This window comes from Amphibalanus amphitrite, unplaced genomic scaffold (assembly GCF_019059575.1).
Source record: "Amphibalanus amphitrite isolate SeventyFive unplaced genomic scaffold, NRLGWU_Aamphi_draft 000694F_arrow, whole genome shotgun sequence".
In the NCBI taxonomy this organism is placed as follows: Eukaryota; Metazoa; Arthropoda; class Thecostraca; order Balanomorpha; family Balanidae; genus Amphibalanus; species Amphibalanus amphitrite.
Window position 1 is genome coordinate 10,570 of NW_024882188.1, and position 18,491 is coordinate 29,060.

Below are 18,491 nucleotides of genomic sequence, written 5' to 3' on the forward strand. Positions count from 1 at the left end.
CTAACGGGCCAATCAGTTTCAGTGTCAATACAGCCGGCGGACAGAAAATTGAATCTTCTCCCGAACTCAATCGAGAAAATCGCTGCAAGGATGGGTCGGCACGCTTTCAGGAAGAGCGGCGTTTTGTGCGCGGTAACGGAGAGCAGCATTTGCACTACCGGTCTGGTGCCATAGCAACCATTTGATTGTCTTCGACCTCTCAATGGGAAATGGGATTAAAGTAATCTTTCTAGCCTTACTACCGTCGTCAAACATAAGTTCTCAATTCTTATCAATCAATTTCACGCATGCTGAGCAGATTACAAGTAGCCATGATCATTTGTGGGCATTGCTTTCACGAACTATTCAGCTAAAAAGAATGAGGGCATGGGTTATTGACATGCGTACATACATAACCACGTGTGCGTAAGAGCATCTTATTTGCATTATGCTAGGTATACAATATGACGGCGATCACGACTTCAACTTTAGCAAAGCAGTGAGAAGTTATGGCTGGCGAGAGCCGCGCCCAATGCAAATATATTTTCGACAATATTGGGTCATCCATATTGGTGAGGAAGACTGACATTGGCAGCTCCATGACAATGATCCGTAATTCATTCCACTTTAGAGCAAGACTTGGGGTCAATGGGTAAAGTGCAGGAAGAAATCGGCGATGGTGCAGACTGCAGGAATGGTGCACGACTGCCATGTTTTGACAGTCGTACTCGTAGCACTACTGCCCCGACGTCCTTCCATACGCCCGTAAGTACAGCGCCTTTATGTACTGACAGTCCTAGCGCCCTACCTAGCTCCTAGCGCCCGCTGTTATAATTTGGCAGCTGTGGCGCCCTAACCCTGTGTCTCCTGCTCGGGCCACTATCATAAACTGGCAGTCCTAATGCCCTATCTTGTTTCCACTGCGCGGGCCGCTGTTATAATCTGGCAGCTGTAGCGCCCTACCCTGTGTGCCCTGCTCGGGTCACTGTTATAATTTGGCAGCTGTGGCGCCCTACCCTGTGTCTCCTGCTCGGACCACTGTCATAAACTGGCAGTCCTAATGCCCTACCTTGTGTCCCCTGCTCGGGCCCCTGTTATAATCTGACAGTTGTGTCGCTCTTACCTTGTGACCCCCTCGCGGGCTGAGTGAGGCTGTCTGAGTTCCACAAGATGACACCCGCTCGGGACGTGGGAGCGTCCTCGAGGTCGGAGACAGCAGTCCCGTCTCACTGGGAGACAAGAGACGCGTCTCACTGGGAGACAAGAGACGTGTCTCACTAGGAGACAGGGCAGAGCTGTCTCCGAAGCGCGCAGGTGGCGGAGGAAAACGACTGTTGCGTAGCCGCTCAATCATGTGCTTCTCTTCTGGGTCGATGCATTCTGAAATGAATGCACCAACGCTGTTATTAGACGATGATGACGCCATATCGAATCCTACTTATCATCAAATGCTATGGCAAAAATGCAATGCGGGAAAAATGAACGAATGGGCAGGAGCATTGAGTACCACTTTAAATTTTCCCTGTAATTGTTACTTCTCAGTTTTCGATCAAATAACACTCAACTGATAGAGAAACACAAGAAAATTGCTCACCTGTCTTTTGTGGTATCAGGTCAGGGTCATGTTTCTCTTCCAGACTTCCTAAGTCACTCAAGTTATTCACCAGTTGAACATGAGACACTCCCTGAGAGTTATCCTGAAATAAGTCGGATCATTGATTTCAAATGATGCTGCTTGAACAGTTGGATGGCAACCAAGATACGATCGCCGTTATCTCATACGTACGCACTAGCAAAAAAAAACATAAAAACAACTTATAGGCATAGGTGGCGGAACGGCGAGGGCATCGGGGCACCGTGCCCCCTTTGATTTTGGCATTTTAACATTAGCCCCATGGGCGTTGCGGAAAGAATGGGACCAAAAGTCGGCATAGCCCCCCCCCCTTAATTGAAGGTGTTCCGCCGCTATTGCTTATAGGTTACAAGCTTATATGTTATAGGTTAGTTAAAAAAAAAACCTATAGGTTACTTATTCCCTTGACGCTTCAAGATTTGCAGAAAATAACGAATTATGTATATTCATTTGAAATTGACGTAACATATGCAATTACCAATCCTAGAAACCAGCGGAAATCATTCGTGTCCCTGAGTTTCCCATGTATTCCCGTATTCCCCGCCCGCGGCTCCCCCACATGCCGCTATGCGCCGGCCTCCCTTTGTGCCCACTGCCCATGCTACCTTAGCGGTCGGCCGGGCGCGGCAGCGACGCGTGCCCACCAGAATGGCCGCGGTGAGCACCAGTGCGGTGACGAGGCCAATCAGAACACCCAGGATCGGCGTCAGCTGCAGCAGCTCGGACACAGACCCTGGCGGAGAGCGCACGGATGGGCCCGGGTCAGCAACAAGGGGGACGGAAGGCAGGGCTGAGTGAGAGCAATTTGGTATCGTAATATTCATGTCCTCTGTCTAATTGGTGGATACGAGGACATACATATGATCGAATAAGTGGTCTTACTTTGGAACACGTATAGGCATGCGAAGCTTTGTATGGGAAAATCAAGCCATGTATATCCGAGGCTCTTAACCTTCGCCCCAGTGGGGGGGGGGGCATATGTTACCACCCTGTCGCGTTTTTTTCGTATAAATAAAAAACCGCGGCGCATAGCGCCGCGCCGCTTGGGGTAGCTTTTGGTACATCAATTTTGGACAATGTGTGAAATTTTTGACCCCAGGTCATGTCAGGTCAGGTCACTAGGTCAAGTTAACTGACCAAGCCTAAAAAAGTTTGCAATCATGTCCAGCCTGCAGTGTTTGTCAGAGAGGTTTCAAACTTGGTGGATTACATGATGTTATGGGTGCCTACAATTTGTATATCTCGGATTTTTTATATGCGTGACCTAAGGTCAGGTCAGTGGCGTGACCTTTCCATTATAAGTCAATGGAGAAAAACGAAAATGCCTCTAGATCCGTGTGTACGCATAGGAACAGTCCAAATATTTCAGGATAACAGTGATTTGGACCACCCGTGACGACCAAGGTGTCTTTTTTGCTGATAGCCTCTTGAAAGGTCATCCGAGGTCATTTGAGGCTACAAACAGTTTTTTGCCAATAACTCTCGATTGGAAAGAGATAGAACGCTGGGGTTGGCCTCATTGTGTTTGTCTTGCCGAGACGCATCGACTGATATGCAACATGACCTTTTTCGGTCAGGTCATGACCTTGACCTGAGGTCAAATTTTGAAGTTGACCTTTCAAGGTCAACTTATAGTTCATTCGACGCATCTCGGCGAGAGGAACACGATTCTGGCATTAGAAATGACCTAGCTTTTTTTAGTCAAAAGTTATTGTCGAAAAACACTTTTCTTAAAAACAGCTATTTTTGGAGTTTTTGCCCTCTGGAGGCTAAACCGTTGACCTGAGGTCATTTTTGACCGTGACCTTATCAAAAGAAGAGTTTAAAAGCTATCGATTGCTTTTCCCAGCGTTTTTCTAGCTATCATAGTTCCTGAGATAATGGCATGTTTGCTGAAAAATATAATGACAATTCGCAACTTTTGACCTTTGATGACCTCTGGTGACCCCAATATTGCTCTAAGATGAAAAATGACTGAAATACTTTCAAACGTACGCATCAAGAGCTATCGACTGCTTTTTACCGCGTCTTTCTAGCCCTCTTAGTTTTTGAGTTAGACGTGGGTGATAACATATGCCCCCCCCCCCCCTAGGGCGAAGTTGGCGGAGACCGCCACTGGGGCGCGGGTTAATCCTAGTTTTAAAATCATTCGTATCCAACAGACACCAGTCGATATAAATACATGCGGCCCCATATAGCACCACATTCAAACCATTGATTATTGAACAGAGGCTGCCAGCGCTTACCGTGGTGCTGTTGGGCGTTCCGTTCGTCTGCCGCCGTGCTGGCCACGAGGGTGGCAGCCGTGCTGCTGCCGTGTCTGTTGACGGCGTACACGGAGAGGTGGTACTGCTGACCGGGATCGAGGCCACTCGCTCGCAGTCTGCGGGAAACAGAAACTGATTTGATCACAGCTGTGGAAACTCGAAAGGCAACCTGAGCACAAAACGTCTACCTGAGCCTCTTTTAGATCATTAGGCATAGTATAGAGATATACATAGTCATTACACCATTCATAGCCCCCGATAATGCTGATAAACTGTTTAAACTGTTTAGCGCTACCAATGCAAACCTTTCGTCGACCACGCCGTCCCTAAGCCGATTGTTCCACAATCCACTGTCTATATTCACCGTTGAAATCGTGAGTCAATTTACCGGCAGCACACCTTCCTATTCAGCACTCTCTTGTATGTATGCCAATGCCTCCCAATAACAGAGGTGGTGATCCGGCAAAACCACATCCGAATGAGCCTGAATTCCAACCTATAGTCTCGATAAACAACAGCCCGCTCCGCCCACAGTTCACAAAAGTCGCGAGAACTCTCCGAGATTTCCATTGGAGAAGTTTCCGGCGCTTAAATTGTTTGTTCGTCGCTCCATCCGAGAGAGGGATAAAATTTCCGACATTTGCATTCGTGAGGTGATGAAGTCATTTCCTAGGAGCGATGGAATTCCTACATTATGACGGACTGTGTACGTACGCTGTCGATTGAGTGCTAATGTTCGGAAATGCCCCATTCATCGTCGAGAAGCTCGTTTTTAACGCCCGGCTTAATCTGATGGTAATATGGACGTTTCCTGCAATCGCATCGGCACCCTCACTGCCCTTCAAACTCAGTAGTGGAAAAAATGAGGCCTGAGATGTGAATGTAATGAATATTGGTGTCTTTTACACATAGTTCAAACAGAGTTTAATCATCAAGACTAATCCACAAACACCTGCATCGACTATCGACTGTACTGAAAGGTGCATTTGGAACAATCAAATTAAGCCTTCGGCGGTGAAAAATTCACCTTCACTTTTTCACTCCTTCACCGAAACTTTCACCGATTGTTTTCTTCAAAACATGAATATTATCATGATGGCAATTTCGTTGGCAGCAATTTATGATGATAATCTATTTTGAAATAATAAGTCATGCACAAATTGCACATCGCACATACGTATATCTGTGTGGGCACATGAAAAGCTTTGAATGCTTTCGGTGAACAAAGGCTGCTCGTTAGGTCTTACTGGCTCATAATTTATTTTTAGTCATTTCGAACGTTGCTCTGGCTTTCATTGATCATACGTCCGTTTGAAAAGGGCGCTAAGACTGAAATGTTCTTGTTCAATAAGTGAAGGTTGAAGAAGGATGTTCGTTGAACGATAACGATTGAGTTCATTTCACTTCCGGAAATTGCTCCGATATAAAACTTTCGGCTTTATTAATGTAGACCTCTTTTATTTGCTTGATCACTAAGCACCAGAAGAAACAGCACCAGAAGCGGTCACCCACCACACACCAACACGCAGCATTCAGCACTCGGCGCCCAGCACTCACTACGCAGCACCCAGCACCCAGCACTCAGAACCCAGCACTCAACACCCAGCACTCAGCACCCAGCACCCAGCACCCAGCTCCCAGCACCCACCTGGCGCTGGCTGAGGTCACATTCCTTTGCTGACCGCCGCTGATCCCGCACACCTCCATCATGAACATCTGCCGGGAACCACCGTCAAATCCTGGCTGACAGCGGACCACCAGAGCGGTCTCGGTGCGACTGATGATGACGCAGTCCGATGGAGGGTCGGGAACGTCTGAGGAAGATGGAGGGGTGTCAGAAGTTCGACGGGGTGTCGGGCACCTCCGGGGGGAAGGGGAACGATGGATTGGCATCATAGTTCGATGAAATAACGTCCCGACCAGACGGATTGTCACACACGTCTAAGGGGCACAGCGGAAGGATGTATGTAGTTATATGTACTTACATGACGAGACACGGCGACGTCAAAGTCCCACAAGAGCTGATTGTTAAAAAAGATCAATTTTTATGATAATATAAATTCATAAAAATATGAACAGGATACGACTAAGATTTTGGTATGTACATGAACTGCGTGCATGATAGGAGTTTATTCACAGCACATTTCAATATATTCACGATTCATTTCAGTAGTGTCTTCACATACGTGCCGGAATACAATCGGCACCACTCACCCGCCGGCTGGACGAGGTAGGCGCAGGGCGCGCGCTGCTCGCCGAGCTCATTGGTCGCCCAGCAGAGGAGCGTGCCGAACTCTGACGGCAGCTGAGGCGTATAGCTGAGCGTGCTGCCGTTCACCAGGCTGCGACTGAACTCCCGCTGTGGTATCAGGGCGTCTGGAGAGGACGGCAATCGGATTAACCACACTAAACTAGCACAAGAACGCTTAACATACCACTGAAGGCTTAAGTTCTTAAAACGTAAACGAATTTCTTGGTTTCATTTCATCTGAGACTACTCAAACACTGCTTTCAATAGTGTTAATATTATACGAAAAGTGCACTAACTTATGCTGACTTAACGTCACTTCTGTTAAGCTTGCGTTAGGGAATGCAGTAAAAAGAAAAATATCCTTTCACTCAATAGTCGTCAGTTTTTTCTCCGGCGCATTGCCCGTAGGCGGCAATGCCGCGATACTGTGACTCAGGGCAGCGAGTTCTTTGTCTGAGACTTGCTAGACTCAGGTCCGGGTACCATTCAAAATTACTGTGTGTACATACTACTCAATGCCGCGCCCGGTCCAAATAAGACGCAGCGCGCGCGCTATTGATCTAGTTTCACAGTAAACTTCTCTTGAGCGCAAAGTTACCGATGAATAGCAGAAGGAGGAAAATTAAATGATGTCGAGACTGCACGAGTTGGATGGTATTTGAGTTTCTCAACCAACCTGAACTGTTGAAGCTCCATCGGAAGCGCAGGGGTTTGGGGAAGGAGGCGACATGACAGCTGACATTTAGACTGTCACCTCGGGCTGCCTCCAGGACAGTAGGAGTGTCCGATACACACATCGGCACGTCTGGAAACCGGACAGAGCCGCCACCGAGATGTCAGATGAGCAAACAAACACACGGACACACCGAGAGAGAGAGAGAGAGAGAGAGAGAGAGAGAGAGAGAGAGAGAGAGAGAGAGAGAGAGAGGAGGAGAGAGAGGGAGAGAGAGGGAGACAGACAGACAGACAGACAGACAGACAGACAGACAGACAGACAAACAGACAGACAGACAGACAGACAGACAGACAGACAGACAGACAGACAGACAGACAGACAGACAGACAGACAGACAGACAGACAGACAGACAGACAGACAGACAGACAGACACAGAGACAGGGACAGAGACAGAGACAGAGACAGAGACAGACAGATAGACAGACAGACAGACATACAGGCAGACAGACAGACAGACAGACAGACATACAGACAGACAGACAGACAGACAGACAGACTGACAGACAGACAGACAGACAGACAGACAGACAGACAGACAGACAGACAGACAGACAGACAGACAGACAGACAGACAAACGGACAGACAGACAGAGCGGGCTAAAAAGAGGATAAAGAAACACGATTTCAGAAAAAAATGCAGAGACACGGCACACGCTGATTCACCACTATCCAATCGAGGCTGAACATTAGGCTTTGAAACCAATTATGCAACCGATGTTATCTTACAAAACTCTTGTCCTTTCATAACCCTCGCCGGCCGAGGGGGGGCGGGTGCCGCCCCCCCCCCCATAGGTTTTTTTGCGATAGCTCCGAACACGCTGGAGGTAGAGAGCTGAAACTTGGCATACCTGACCTTTGATTCAAGCCGGATCTTTTGACACTAACCGCATTTTTAGGTAAGGTCAGGTCACTGACCTATGACGTCATAAGTGAACCTCTGCACGGTCTTCAGATGTCGCAACTTCGCAACGCCCTCTCTGCCAGAGGAGATGTCACAGAGAAATGAAACTTGCAGAATCTAGTATCCATTATGAGTCTCACATCTCGTATATCTCGGATTTTTCCTAAAGGTCATATGAGGTCAGGTCATTTTCGTGACCTCACCATTGTAAGTCAATGGGGAAAAATGAAAACTGCTCTTCTGGCGCCGGGAACGATCTCCAACTATCTCAAGCACACAGAATCGTGATTTGATGCACTCTTTGCCAGATTAGATGCCTCACTTTTGCAATGTTGACCTTGCGTGACGTCATTTATGACGTCATCAAGGTCATATTAGTTTTCCGTCAATAACTCCCGATCAAATTGAGCTAGCGACTCGGGAAAGCCACCAATGGACTCAGGAAGACCTGCCGAATCGAATGATATGCGACATGATCTCTTTCAACCAACTTCGTGACCTGGGGGTGCTGACCTGACCTTGACCTGAGGTCAATACCCTAAGTTGACCTGACCCAAACAAAAAGTATATCATTCGACGCGCTTGAGCGAGGCAAACACAATGCTTTCAAAATCGTGGCTCTGCGGCCGTTTTTGCGAAGTTATTCATCAAAAACTGAACCGTACCTTGGAGCACTTGACCTGACCTCAGAGGTCACCGGTTGACCTAGGACCTTAACCCTCGCATGTGTAGGGGGGGGTCGGATGGACCCCCCCCCCATGGTTTTTCGCGAATAACTCGCGTAAAAAGCGGCTGATCGCGACGAAACTTTCAGTACCCTCGCATTGATCAATTTGACACCTACCCTGAAAATTTCATGACCCTGACCCAAATGACCTTTGACCTGTGACCTCTTTTCCGAGACCATGTTTGGCCGGAATCGCGATTTCGCGTATGTCGGCTCGCACTAGCCGCGTGTTTGCAAGCTTTTCGTGGTTTCAAACGTTCAAACATGTGATTTGATGTTACTCCCGTGTGTGTCAAGGTCACCTGAAGGTCAGGTCAGGTCATTGACCTTTGGTGACCTCGGGTGACCTCGGGTCACTTTTTCGAGTTTTACATGTTTCTAGGCTAGTTTTTGGAGCTGAATTCGAATTTAGCAACCATTTGAACATTTACGAAGTAGTTTTGGTGACTTCGTAACATGTTACGAAGCTGTCAGAGGCGGTTGACACGTACTACGAATACCCGTCACGACGCCTACTGGTTGACCTGACCTGACCTGACCCGACCTGGTCTAAATGCTTCAAGACATCATCTGTGATCAAAACTTACACGATATTCGTGATCAGCACCCCGAAAAACCCCTTAGCAGCCACACTTTCCGACTTTCTAACAGGTCCGGATTTTCCCGACTTTGGGTCATTGACCTGACCTGGAAGGTCAACCAATGACCTAGGACCTTAAAATTGGGTATCATCGGCTTCCTCTCGTCACGGGCAACACGCTCGTTTTTTCCGCGAAGCTCTAGCTCGATCAGGGGCCAAACGGCAAGGGGGGGGTCCAACCGACCCCCCCCCCCCTACACATTAGAAGCTGGCAAACGCCGCACACATGCGAGGGTTAAGATCGGGTACCAATCTCTGCGTCTCGAAACGGCGCACACGCTCGTTTTTTCTGCGACGCGCTAGCTCCACCAGGGGCGAAACGGCGAGGGGGCTCGTACCCGCCCCCCCCCCCTCGGCCGGCGCGTATGTAGAAAGCCAATAGGTCCAGCGAGGGTTAAGTTCTATGAAGCGTGATTGTATTGACCTAGTTTGACGACTGTAATTGAACTAGCCCACATCAGAGATACATTCGAGTGCCGTCCTTCTCTGAATGAGCCATCCGCGTCGAACGCGGAACTCGGGCTGAATTAGCCGTGTCTTACACTGGACTCGCAGCGTGACGGGCTGGCTCTGGACGGTTCCCAGGGGGCTGGTGGCCTGACAGGTGTAGTTTCCCGAGACGTTGGCCCGCACATTGGCCAGTGTCAGTTCGCTGCTGCCGTTCGGCGCTGTCTCTGCGCTCCCCGGGGACAGCTCGGGCAGCCAGCGGCCCTGAAACAATGCATCAATGATGGCGACCTCGAGTCGGACGCGTCGTTCAGTCTGCACCAGGTACACATAACTACCACTCTGCAGAGTTATTTATCTGTGGGCCTCGCTGGGAAAAGTTTAGAAGAGGAGTCTCTGTGCGAATTCGAGTGAGCTATCCAATTAGAGGGGTAAATTATTAGCATCCTACCTGCCTACGTACTTGCGTACACAAGTTCACCGCAGAAACGGGAAACGCTGACATGGAAAACAACACTCCCAAAAACAAATGGAGTTCGCCTGTTTCGTGTTGTTTTCCTTCGTGTTGCTGGTTTTCGTTCTTTTCAACAGACTGGTCTGTTTACAGCTCTCTATATCTCTCACAGACGAACCTGTCATCTCGAACAGTGTGTTGTTGGTCGCCCACGTATAGCCACCGTCGGACGGTCGCCGTCCTGCCGTGTCTCGGACATTTACCTCGTGCTTCCAGCGGACCTGTGTGACGGCCGGCTCAGCCCGCACACTGCAGAAGAGACGCGCTGTCTGTCCCTCCCGGAGGGGCCGCTCAGGCCGCAGCGTCAGCAACACGGACGGCGGGTCTGAGAAAGCGAGAAACGGTGTAAAAGTGACACACAGTCAGCGACACGGACGGCGGGTCTGAGAGCAGAGGAGGGGCGTCAAAATGACATACAGTGAGCGACATACATAGCGGGCCTGACAGTGGAAGAGAAGCGATGTAAAGCGGCAGACAGTCAGCGACATAGCCCCTTGGTTTGATGAAGGAGGAGAGGTGTCAAAATGACACACAGTGACACAGTCTGAAGGAGAAGGAGAAACGGTGTAAAACGGTAGACAGTGACACGGACGGTGGATCTGACTGAGGGGATGAACGGTGTAAAACGGCAAGCAGAACACAGGCGACAAATCTGACGCCGGATGGAAGTTAAAAGCGTCTCACGCCCTTGACCGTCGATGCTGTAAAATGAGTCGAATTGTTTAATGCTAGGGTCACTTACATCCCATAACAAACTACTTGAATATAATCAATACAAAAGAAGAACGAAGTTCAGCATAAACTCAGACAAATGGATAGAATATGCTCTCAATGGCACATTTGTATGTGATTTATATCGCAGTCGTGCTTCGCCTAACGAGGAAGATTGGCTAATTTGGAGCGGCGATCACGCCCGTCCACTACTGAATTATGACGAACGCCGCGCCAAATGCCCCAAATACGAAATCTGCAGAGCTCGTTTTCTGTTATTACACCCGGTAATCGTCGCCCCGAATGCCTAGCTGGCCGGCCGACCCATCCGCGAGTGACTGGCGTCGCCGGCTTTCAGACGCGGTCGTTATCGCCTGGCCGGCCCACTGGGCGCGGCAGACGGGACATCTAACTGCCCCCGTCTGTCGGCGCAGCACCATTGTACCCCACTCACACTGCACGTGCAGAGGTAGAATGTCCTCTACTGGCGGCCCGCCGGCGGAAGGGTTGGCGGCACTGCAGGTGACGGGTCGACCCTGGTCGGACACCTCGGGGGTGAAGGTCAGCTCAGAGACGGTACCGTTGCCGTCAGCACTGGGCTGCTGGCGGGCGCCGGGCGCCGGCAGCGAGCCCAGCCGCCAGCTGATGACGGGCGCCGGCTCGGACCCCGTCACCTGACAGGTCAAGGTCACCGGCTGACCGGCCACCACCCGGCCCCCGGCCGGCCCGTGGATGGTGGCGCTTTCTGGGGGCACTGAAACACAGGACACAGGCTGTCATTGTGCGGTTAATCGGTAAATCGGAGCACGTTTCTCATTGAATACAGGATAGCAAATCAGTATGACAGAGTCAATTGATTTCTTTCTATTGTCGCAATATCTCCAACCATGAGTGTGGGTCGTTGGTTGCCTTATAATTATATTCGCCTTTGATGCATTGTCATATGCAATCTCAGCAAAAAGCTGAATAATGCATGCAATATGCGGTATGTGCAGGCTGTTCCCGGGATAATATCATTGAATGATGTCTCGTTGTGATAGAAGCTCAGGGAGCACTGGTAATATTCAATATCGCCGTCGATCACGAAACGTGAGAGATTTCCATATTTCATTCGATTGTGGAGCGTGGGGCGGCCGTCGACCGAGTCAGCTCAGTACATTACCAATATTATGAACTGCATGCTTGCAATCCTGCCTGCTGGCTGGGAGACATATTGTATGGGACAGTCTCACCGAACAATGACAGATATTGGGCCTGTTCTACCAGGAAGTACATCAATTAACGCCTATTGCCATCGATTCTGCACAGCCGAGCTTAGTCGGCCGCGCGTGGGAGACTAATTGCATTAGAAAGTTTGCCGAAGCCGCGGGCGGGGACGGTTAACCTTATGCTAAATTCGCGGAACAGGCTCCGTCAGTGTCAGGATTCAGCAAAGGTTCTGCCCACAATCGCAGTATATCGTCTCCCATTTCTGCCACTTTGAGAAACCGGAGACGAAATCTAACTGTGTTCGTGGCTCGCATCACTGAACTGATGCAAAGCCGGTCACTAAAACGGAAAGTTAGTTTCATTATCTCAATCTGACATTTGGTCATCTGTTTGACTCGCATACAGTCAAACCGATCTATTCAGCCCAGCTATTACAGTTCACGCACCGTTGCTTCCATACCTCGTCTTCCACGCTCTCCCATACCCCACACACACCTCTCAGCTACCTACCGAGGAGAGCGTGACCACCCCCCCCCCCTCCCCCCAGCTTCCGCGTTGCCATATTTCCACTTCTTCCGTGGTGCTGTCGTGACCGACCCAACTGACGTCTTCGCTCGCCTCTACTGCATTGACCCCGTTAGAATCGCCTCGGGGCCCGGCCGATAGAGCGCGGTCAACGGTGGACGGTATAGGACCGAGGCGGAGCCTCAGAGGGGGCATGGTGGCAATACAACGGCGAGCGTGGACATGAAGATAGCCAGAGGCTCCCGCTAATCTATCGCGGCAATTAGATTGTCCTTTTGATCGGCACACTAGCCTGTCTCCTGTTTGTTCCTTTGACGCATCCTTTGACCGACCAACCGAGTACAAATAGATCTCAGACTGGTTCCAGACCTTTGACGTGTTCCCTTTGACCAACTGCACAGGGCAGATGGCCCTCTGACCGGCGCGGTCCCAAGCGGCCCTGGCCTCTGTCCGACCACAGACAGCCCTCTAACCGGACTCAGTTGTCTAGATGGGTGAATGGGAGAGGGGCATGACAAAGCTTGACCCCTCAGCGGCTCTTGACAGCTGACATTTAGTGAAATAGCATGAAAAACTCTCATCAGTAACCCTCAACTGAACATTTCTCACTTCTTAGTGCCGTCCGACCTCCATTGAACGGATGTGTGCATTGTGTATTTATCAGACTGACCGACTTGGTTGATGAAGACGACGGCCTAATCGGCGTCTCGGTTAGATACAGATACAGATACAGATGTATTCAAAAGAAATCCATACAATATGGCTTTTCATTCTTCTACGTCAGTTACAATGCGGACACAATGAGGACACATTTACACTAAACACACAAACCCATCATACATACACCAACTGATCACAGCGCGCCAGCCGATCCCACGAGCCGCCTGACAGTTCGGCGGAACCCAGGCTCGCCGGGAACAGCCTGCACACTGTTCAGTAGCCTCACTCCCCGAAAACACATTCTCCTCCTTCCAGCTTCGGTACGAATGTTGGGGCATGTGATTAGCCCCGACTGTCGTGTTGCATGGGCATGCCTTTGGTCCGCTCTCGGTCCAATGGTGTTGTACAGGTACTCAGGCTGTCCCGTCTCAATTATACGCGCTAGCGCACACACAGTGTGGTAGGCAGCAAGCTGCTCTGCGTTCAGCCAGCGGAGCTCCTGCAGCGCCCCGCTGACATGGTCAAAGCGTCGTTTGCCCGTCACGACGCGAACACAAAAGTAAACAACTTTCTGAATCCGGCCGAGCTGGGTCACACCACATGTGCCGTACACGGACAGGCAATATCGCACCACTGACATCGCCAGCGCCTCCACAATCACCTTCAATGTCTGTTTCGGTAGCACGTGACGCGCGTGTGACAGCCCTATCAGAATACCCGTACATTTCCGTGAGATGTATGTCACGTGAGCCTCAAAGTTGAGGTGACGGTCAATGTACACACCGAGGTTCTTGACCTCTCTCGAGTCGGTAATCATGTCCCCGCAAAAACGGACAACGACAGGCGGCAGTGTTCGGAGCATTGCAGGCGTTCCGAGCACGATCATCTGTGTCTTTTTAGTGTTCAGTTTCATGCCGTTGTGGCAAAACCAGTCATACACATGACACAGCGCGTCCTCCATGCTACCGATAAGCCTCTGGATATCGCATTTACGGCCGGACACTAGGAGCTGCGTATCATCGGCGTACTGCACTATTGTGACGTCACTGGGCAGCCTCAGGCTCAAATCATTTGCAAAAAGCATATAGAGGATACAGCTGAGCGCTCCTCCCTGGAATACTCCTATGCTGTTCATTCGAGTGCGAGACAATAAATGACGCCCTCCGGTCGACTGCACGCGGACCTGCTGCGTGTGGCCGGACAGATAGCTACGAAACCACTCAGTGTCGATTCCGTAGAGGGCAAGCTTAGCCAGCAGCTTAGCATGTGACACCACATCAAAACATTTCGAAAGATCTAGCAGTACTAGTATCAATATGTCGCCCCTGTCCATAGCATGCAACACTCTATCGGTAATGACATGAAGTGCTGTCTCGGTTGAACGATGCCTGCGATAGCCGTGCTGGGCATCTGCTAGAAGTGCGTGCTGCTCTAAATACCCAGACAGCTGGCCTTGCACGACACGCTCCACCACCTTCATAACGGCAGGGAGTAAAGAAATGGGTCTCGTGTCAGACGGGTCGCGCGATAACATATTACCCTTCGGGATGGGTGTCACGAGAGCATGTTTCCATTCACTGGGGACGGTTCCGGTTACAAGACTGGAGTTCACCACGTCAAGCAGCGCGTGGCCCATCCCGTTAAAGCACCTCTGCAGCATGTAAACACTGATGCCGTCGAGTCCGGTAGAGCTGGACGACCTCATAGTTAACAGCGCCGAGTAGAGTTCGTCCATGCTGACAGGTCCGACACGGAAACTGCACGTTAGTACTCGAGGGAGTACCGTAGTCACGGGCGCCGCGGGCGCAGGTACGCCGGCAGCTGTGCGCGGCCCGATAGTCGCATAATAGTCGTTCAGTGCGTCCGGTGTGATGTTCGGCACGGCGCACTGCTGCTGCTTCCGACCGATCACTGGCCGCAGCACTCTCCACAGCGCAGCTCGGCCGCCCCGCGCCAGCTCCCCCTCGTAACGCGCCCGGCTGTCGGCACGCACCGCCGCGCGGCACAGCCGGTTCAGCCGCTTGTACTCGGCCCGGTCAGCGGAGCCGAGTGCGGCGCGGCGGTCTCACAGCAGTTGCTGGGTCTCCGGTGTGACAGGGACAACGGCCGGCCGCCTCTCCCGTACCCGCCGCAGGGGTGCCACGGTATCCAGCTGGGCTGTCAGGATGCAGCGTAGTCGTTCCCACTTGGTGTCTGTTGTCGGTGCCGAGTAGATCGGAAGCCAGTCGGCGGCGTAGAGCTGCAGGTTAAATGCAAGGAAGTCCACGCGCGACATCGAGCGCCGATACACCGCAGAGCCGGCCGCATTCACAGGGTGACCCTCTCGGGTCAGCAACACGCGAGTGAAATCGTGCGGCCCTCCGTAGTGACAGCGTGTAACGCCCGCTCTACGGACCAGGTCACGGCGGTTGGTTGCTATAACGTCCAACATAAACAACATATAACGTTATCAGCGGAACAGGCCGTGTGTGCTGATTTTAAAGTTGTCTTAAGTTTGGTATCGTTTCTCCGAAGAGCAACGCTTATCGCTGAGGAAATGACGCTTTCCTTTTGGCATGTCTGGTTAGGTTAAACCGTCAGACCAAGAGCTATGAACGATAGGTTCTGTATGCAGGCCCAAGCACTCGAACTTTCGCCTATAATAAAGCTTGTCTCGTAACAGGATTAGGGGAAGTTGGGGCAATGCCGGAGTTGGGGCAAAGCCGAAATTCGAGATATTTCGAAAACCGTAAAACATGGATGTCACCTGTCAGTGATGCTCTGAAGCTTAAGTGACTACAATTATCGCATGTTTGTTACGAGTCGTCATTCGGAATACTTCGACTGTGAGGGCGCCAAGAGCGTTTTCAAGGTACGTTTCCCTTGTACTACATGCGCCTTTGAAGCTGCATTTTTTACTCATTATGCTACCGTTTGTCTGGCCAATTCGGTCAAGTAATCTTTAGCATGTCTTTGCATAAGTGTGCTGCCTATTTGAAATTTATACAGCACGTTGAAAAGTTATGGGCCTGCAAATGAAAGTATGGCTGGCTGGGGTAATGCCGAAAACGTGCGATTACGCACGTGTTAAAAGCACGCTACGTGGACTTTACTGATGTAGAATAGCAACGCGTATTTTTAGTCACACAAATTACACTTTCAACCGACACAACGGCCTGTTACCTATAAGGAATGATTTACTTGGCATTTTCTTATTATATCACACAATTATAACTTCCAGTGTGCACCGCGTCCTCAAGCTCTTGAAACGTGTGTCAGCTTTGATGAATTCTGGATAAAGTTTGAGATAAAATGGCAAAACATCAATGTCGGCATTCCCCGTAGATCATTTCTCCCATTTTCGGCTTTCCCCGCAGTCCGGGGCAACGCCGAAAAAGTCACTTCTTTGATATTTTTAGTTTGTGCGCTTAACGGTATGCGAATTCATCAAATGCGCCTGGTATGTTTGAAAGGCAAAAGACTGGCCTCTCGAATGACGCCAACAAGAATAGCGTATGTTGTCTACCTTGCGTGCTACGGGCGTCAGAAAAAAAGTCTTCGGCGTTCCCCCAACTTCCCCTATCATTTGGAGCGACGTTGTAGTGCTTTGTCATGCATTGCAGTGCATGTGTGCACAGACAATGCATTGTCTGACCAACAGCCCAGCTTATATCCTGTCCGTTCGTTAGTTTCCTTTTCCTTTTCGGTTTTGCATTTTGTAAATAAAAAGTCCACCCGGCAGTTCTACACAAGAGGACGCCGTCCGTTCAACCGCTCATCAGTCTTTCTGAGCTGACCGTCCGGCAGTTCTATAAGGCGACTGCCGACTGCCGTTCCATATATGCCGTCTGTCTGCCCAGTCAGCTATGGTGTCCATCTGGCTGGCAGCTCCGTCTGGCTCCCAGCAGCGCCCGATGGCTGCCATCAGCGTGCCAGCGGCCGGCAGCCGCACACTGATGGCCTCTGTCGAGCGCAGAGCCGTGTACAGTCGGCGACCATATCTGCCAGAGCCAGACCAGACCAGTGCCGCGGGGCTGGCAGCGGTCACGGGTCAGAGGGCCGACGAGAGGTCAGAGGACCAGCGCTGAGGGGCCGACAGAGGTCCCGGGTCAGACAAGGGACTCAGGGAGGTCAGTGGGCTAACAGGGAGAAGTCAGAGGACCAGCGCTGAGGGGCCGACAGAGGTCACGGGTCAGACAGGAGAGGTCAGAGGACCGACAGGGGGAGGTCAGAGGAGGACCAGCGCCGGTGCAACAGAGGTCACGGGTCAGATTGGGATAGTCAGAGGACCGACAGCGGAAGGTCAGAGGACCAGCTCTGCTGGACCAACTGAGGTCACGGGTCAGACTGGATCAGTCAGAGGAGTGACAGGAGGGGGTCAGCCGGCTATCGGGGAGGTCAGAGAAGCAACGCATCGAGAAAGGTCAGAGAGCCGCTCAGGGAAGGTCAAAGGGTCGTCGGGAGCTCAAAAGACTGCCGTCGGAGGTCAAATGGTCGAAGGACAGCCCACAAAAAGGTTGATACAATGCCGCTGTCAACTATCGCCAGCGATGTTCAAACGAAGATGAAGAGCAGCACGGCAGACGACGATAATCGAGCATCCGTTTGTCTGTCTCTTCTCCTCTCTCTCTCTCTCTCTCTCTCTCTCTCTCTCTCTCTCTCTCTCTCTCTCTCTCTCTCTCTCTCTCTCTCTCTCTCTCTCTCTCTCTCTCTCTCTCTCTCTCTCTCTCTCTCTCTCTCTCTTCTCTATCTTTCTCTCATCGTCGGTCGTCCGTCCACTTTTTAGTCATGTTATCAATTGCTGTCTCTCCATCAGTATTCGTCTCCATTTTTGTCGTCTACCCGGTCCCTGTTTAGGACTTCTAACTTTGGAAGGCGTCGGCAAATGGTCCTGCAAAACAATGTTTCGGGTAAAAGTTAGCCGAACTCGGGCATTGAGTTGGTGCGGTGCGGGCCTTTGTCTCGGCGCAGATGTATGGCTGGTTCGCCTCGGCGCGCCGTCCAATGGCGCGGCAGCGGTCCTATCCGGGTCACAGGAACGAGGGAGAGGGGTCGCGGACAGTCGGTGAGAGCTGCTCTCCCTCTCCCTCTCCCTCTCCCTCGTACTGGATGACGGACGGCTCCCAGACGAGCAATTAACGCAGACAAGGTATCCGGGCAGTGGATCCATTAGTGGCCGAAAAAGGCGGTCAGACGAACCGGCGCAATGTAGATCGCACAGTCCATCAGTGAGTATTCGTATACACGGATATATAGTATATGCTTCCACATATGCTGGCATATATACGCATTAGCATGTATGCCTATTGCC

At 50.9% G+C, this 18,491-nt stretch overlaps 1 protein-coding gene across 1 annotated transcript; it reads right to left on the minus strand.

Annotated features, from left to right (window-relative positions):
* Window positions 1–1,102: 1,102 nt before the first annotated feature.
* LOC122364724 lies at window positions 1,103–15,476 on the minus strand (the record flags this gene model as incomplete). Its single annotated transcript, XM_043335398.1, has 12 exons — window positions 15,271–15,476; window positions 14,985–15,180; window positions 11,262–11,481; window positions 10,207–10,421; window positions 9,678–9,846; window positions 6,807–6,935; window positions 6,094–6,255; window positions 5,528–5,693; window positions 3,859–3,995; window positions 2,218–2,345; window positions 1,574–1,676; window positions 1,103–1,359 (listed from the first exon to the last, which is right to left on the minus strand). Coding segments are annotated over exons 1-12 (2,088 nt in total), but the record flags the coding sequence as incomplete, so codon positions are not given.
* Window positions 15,477–18,491: the final 3,015 nt, after the last annotated feature.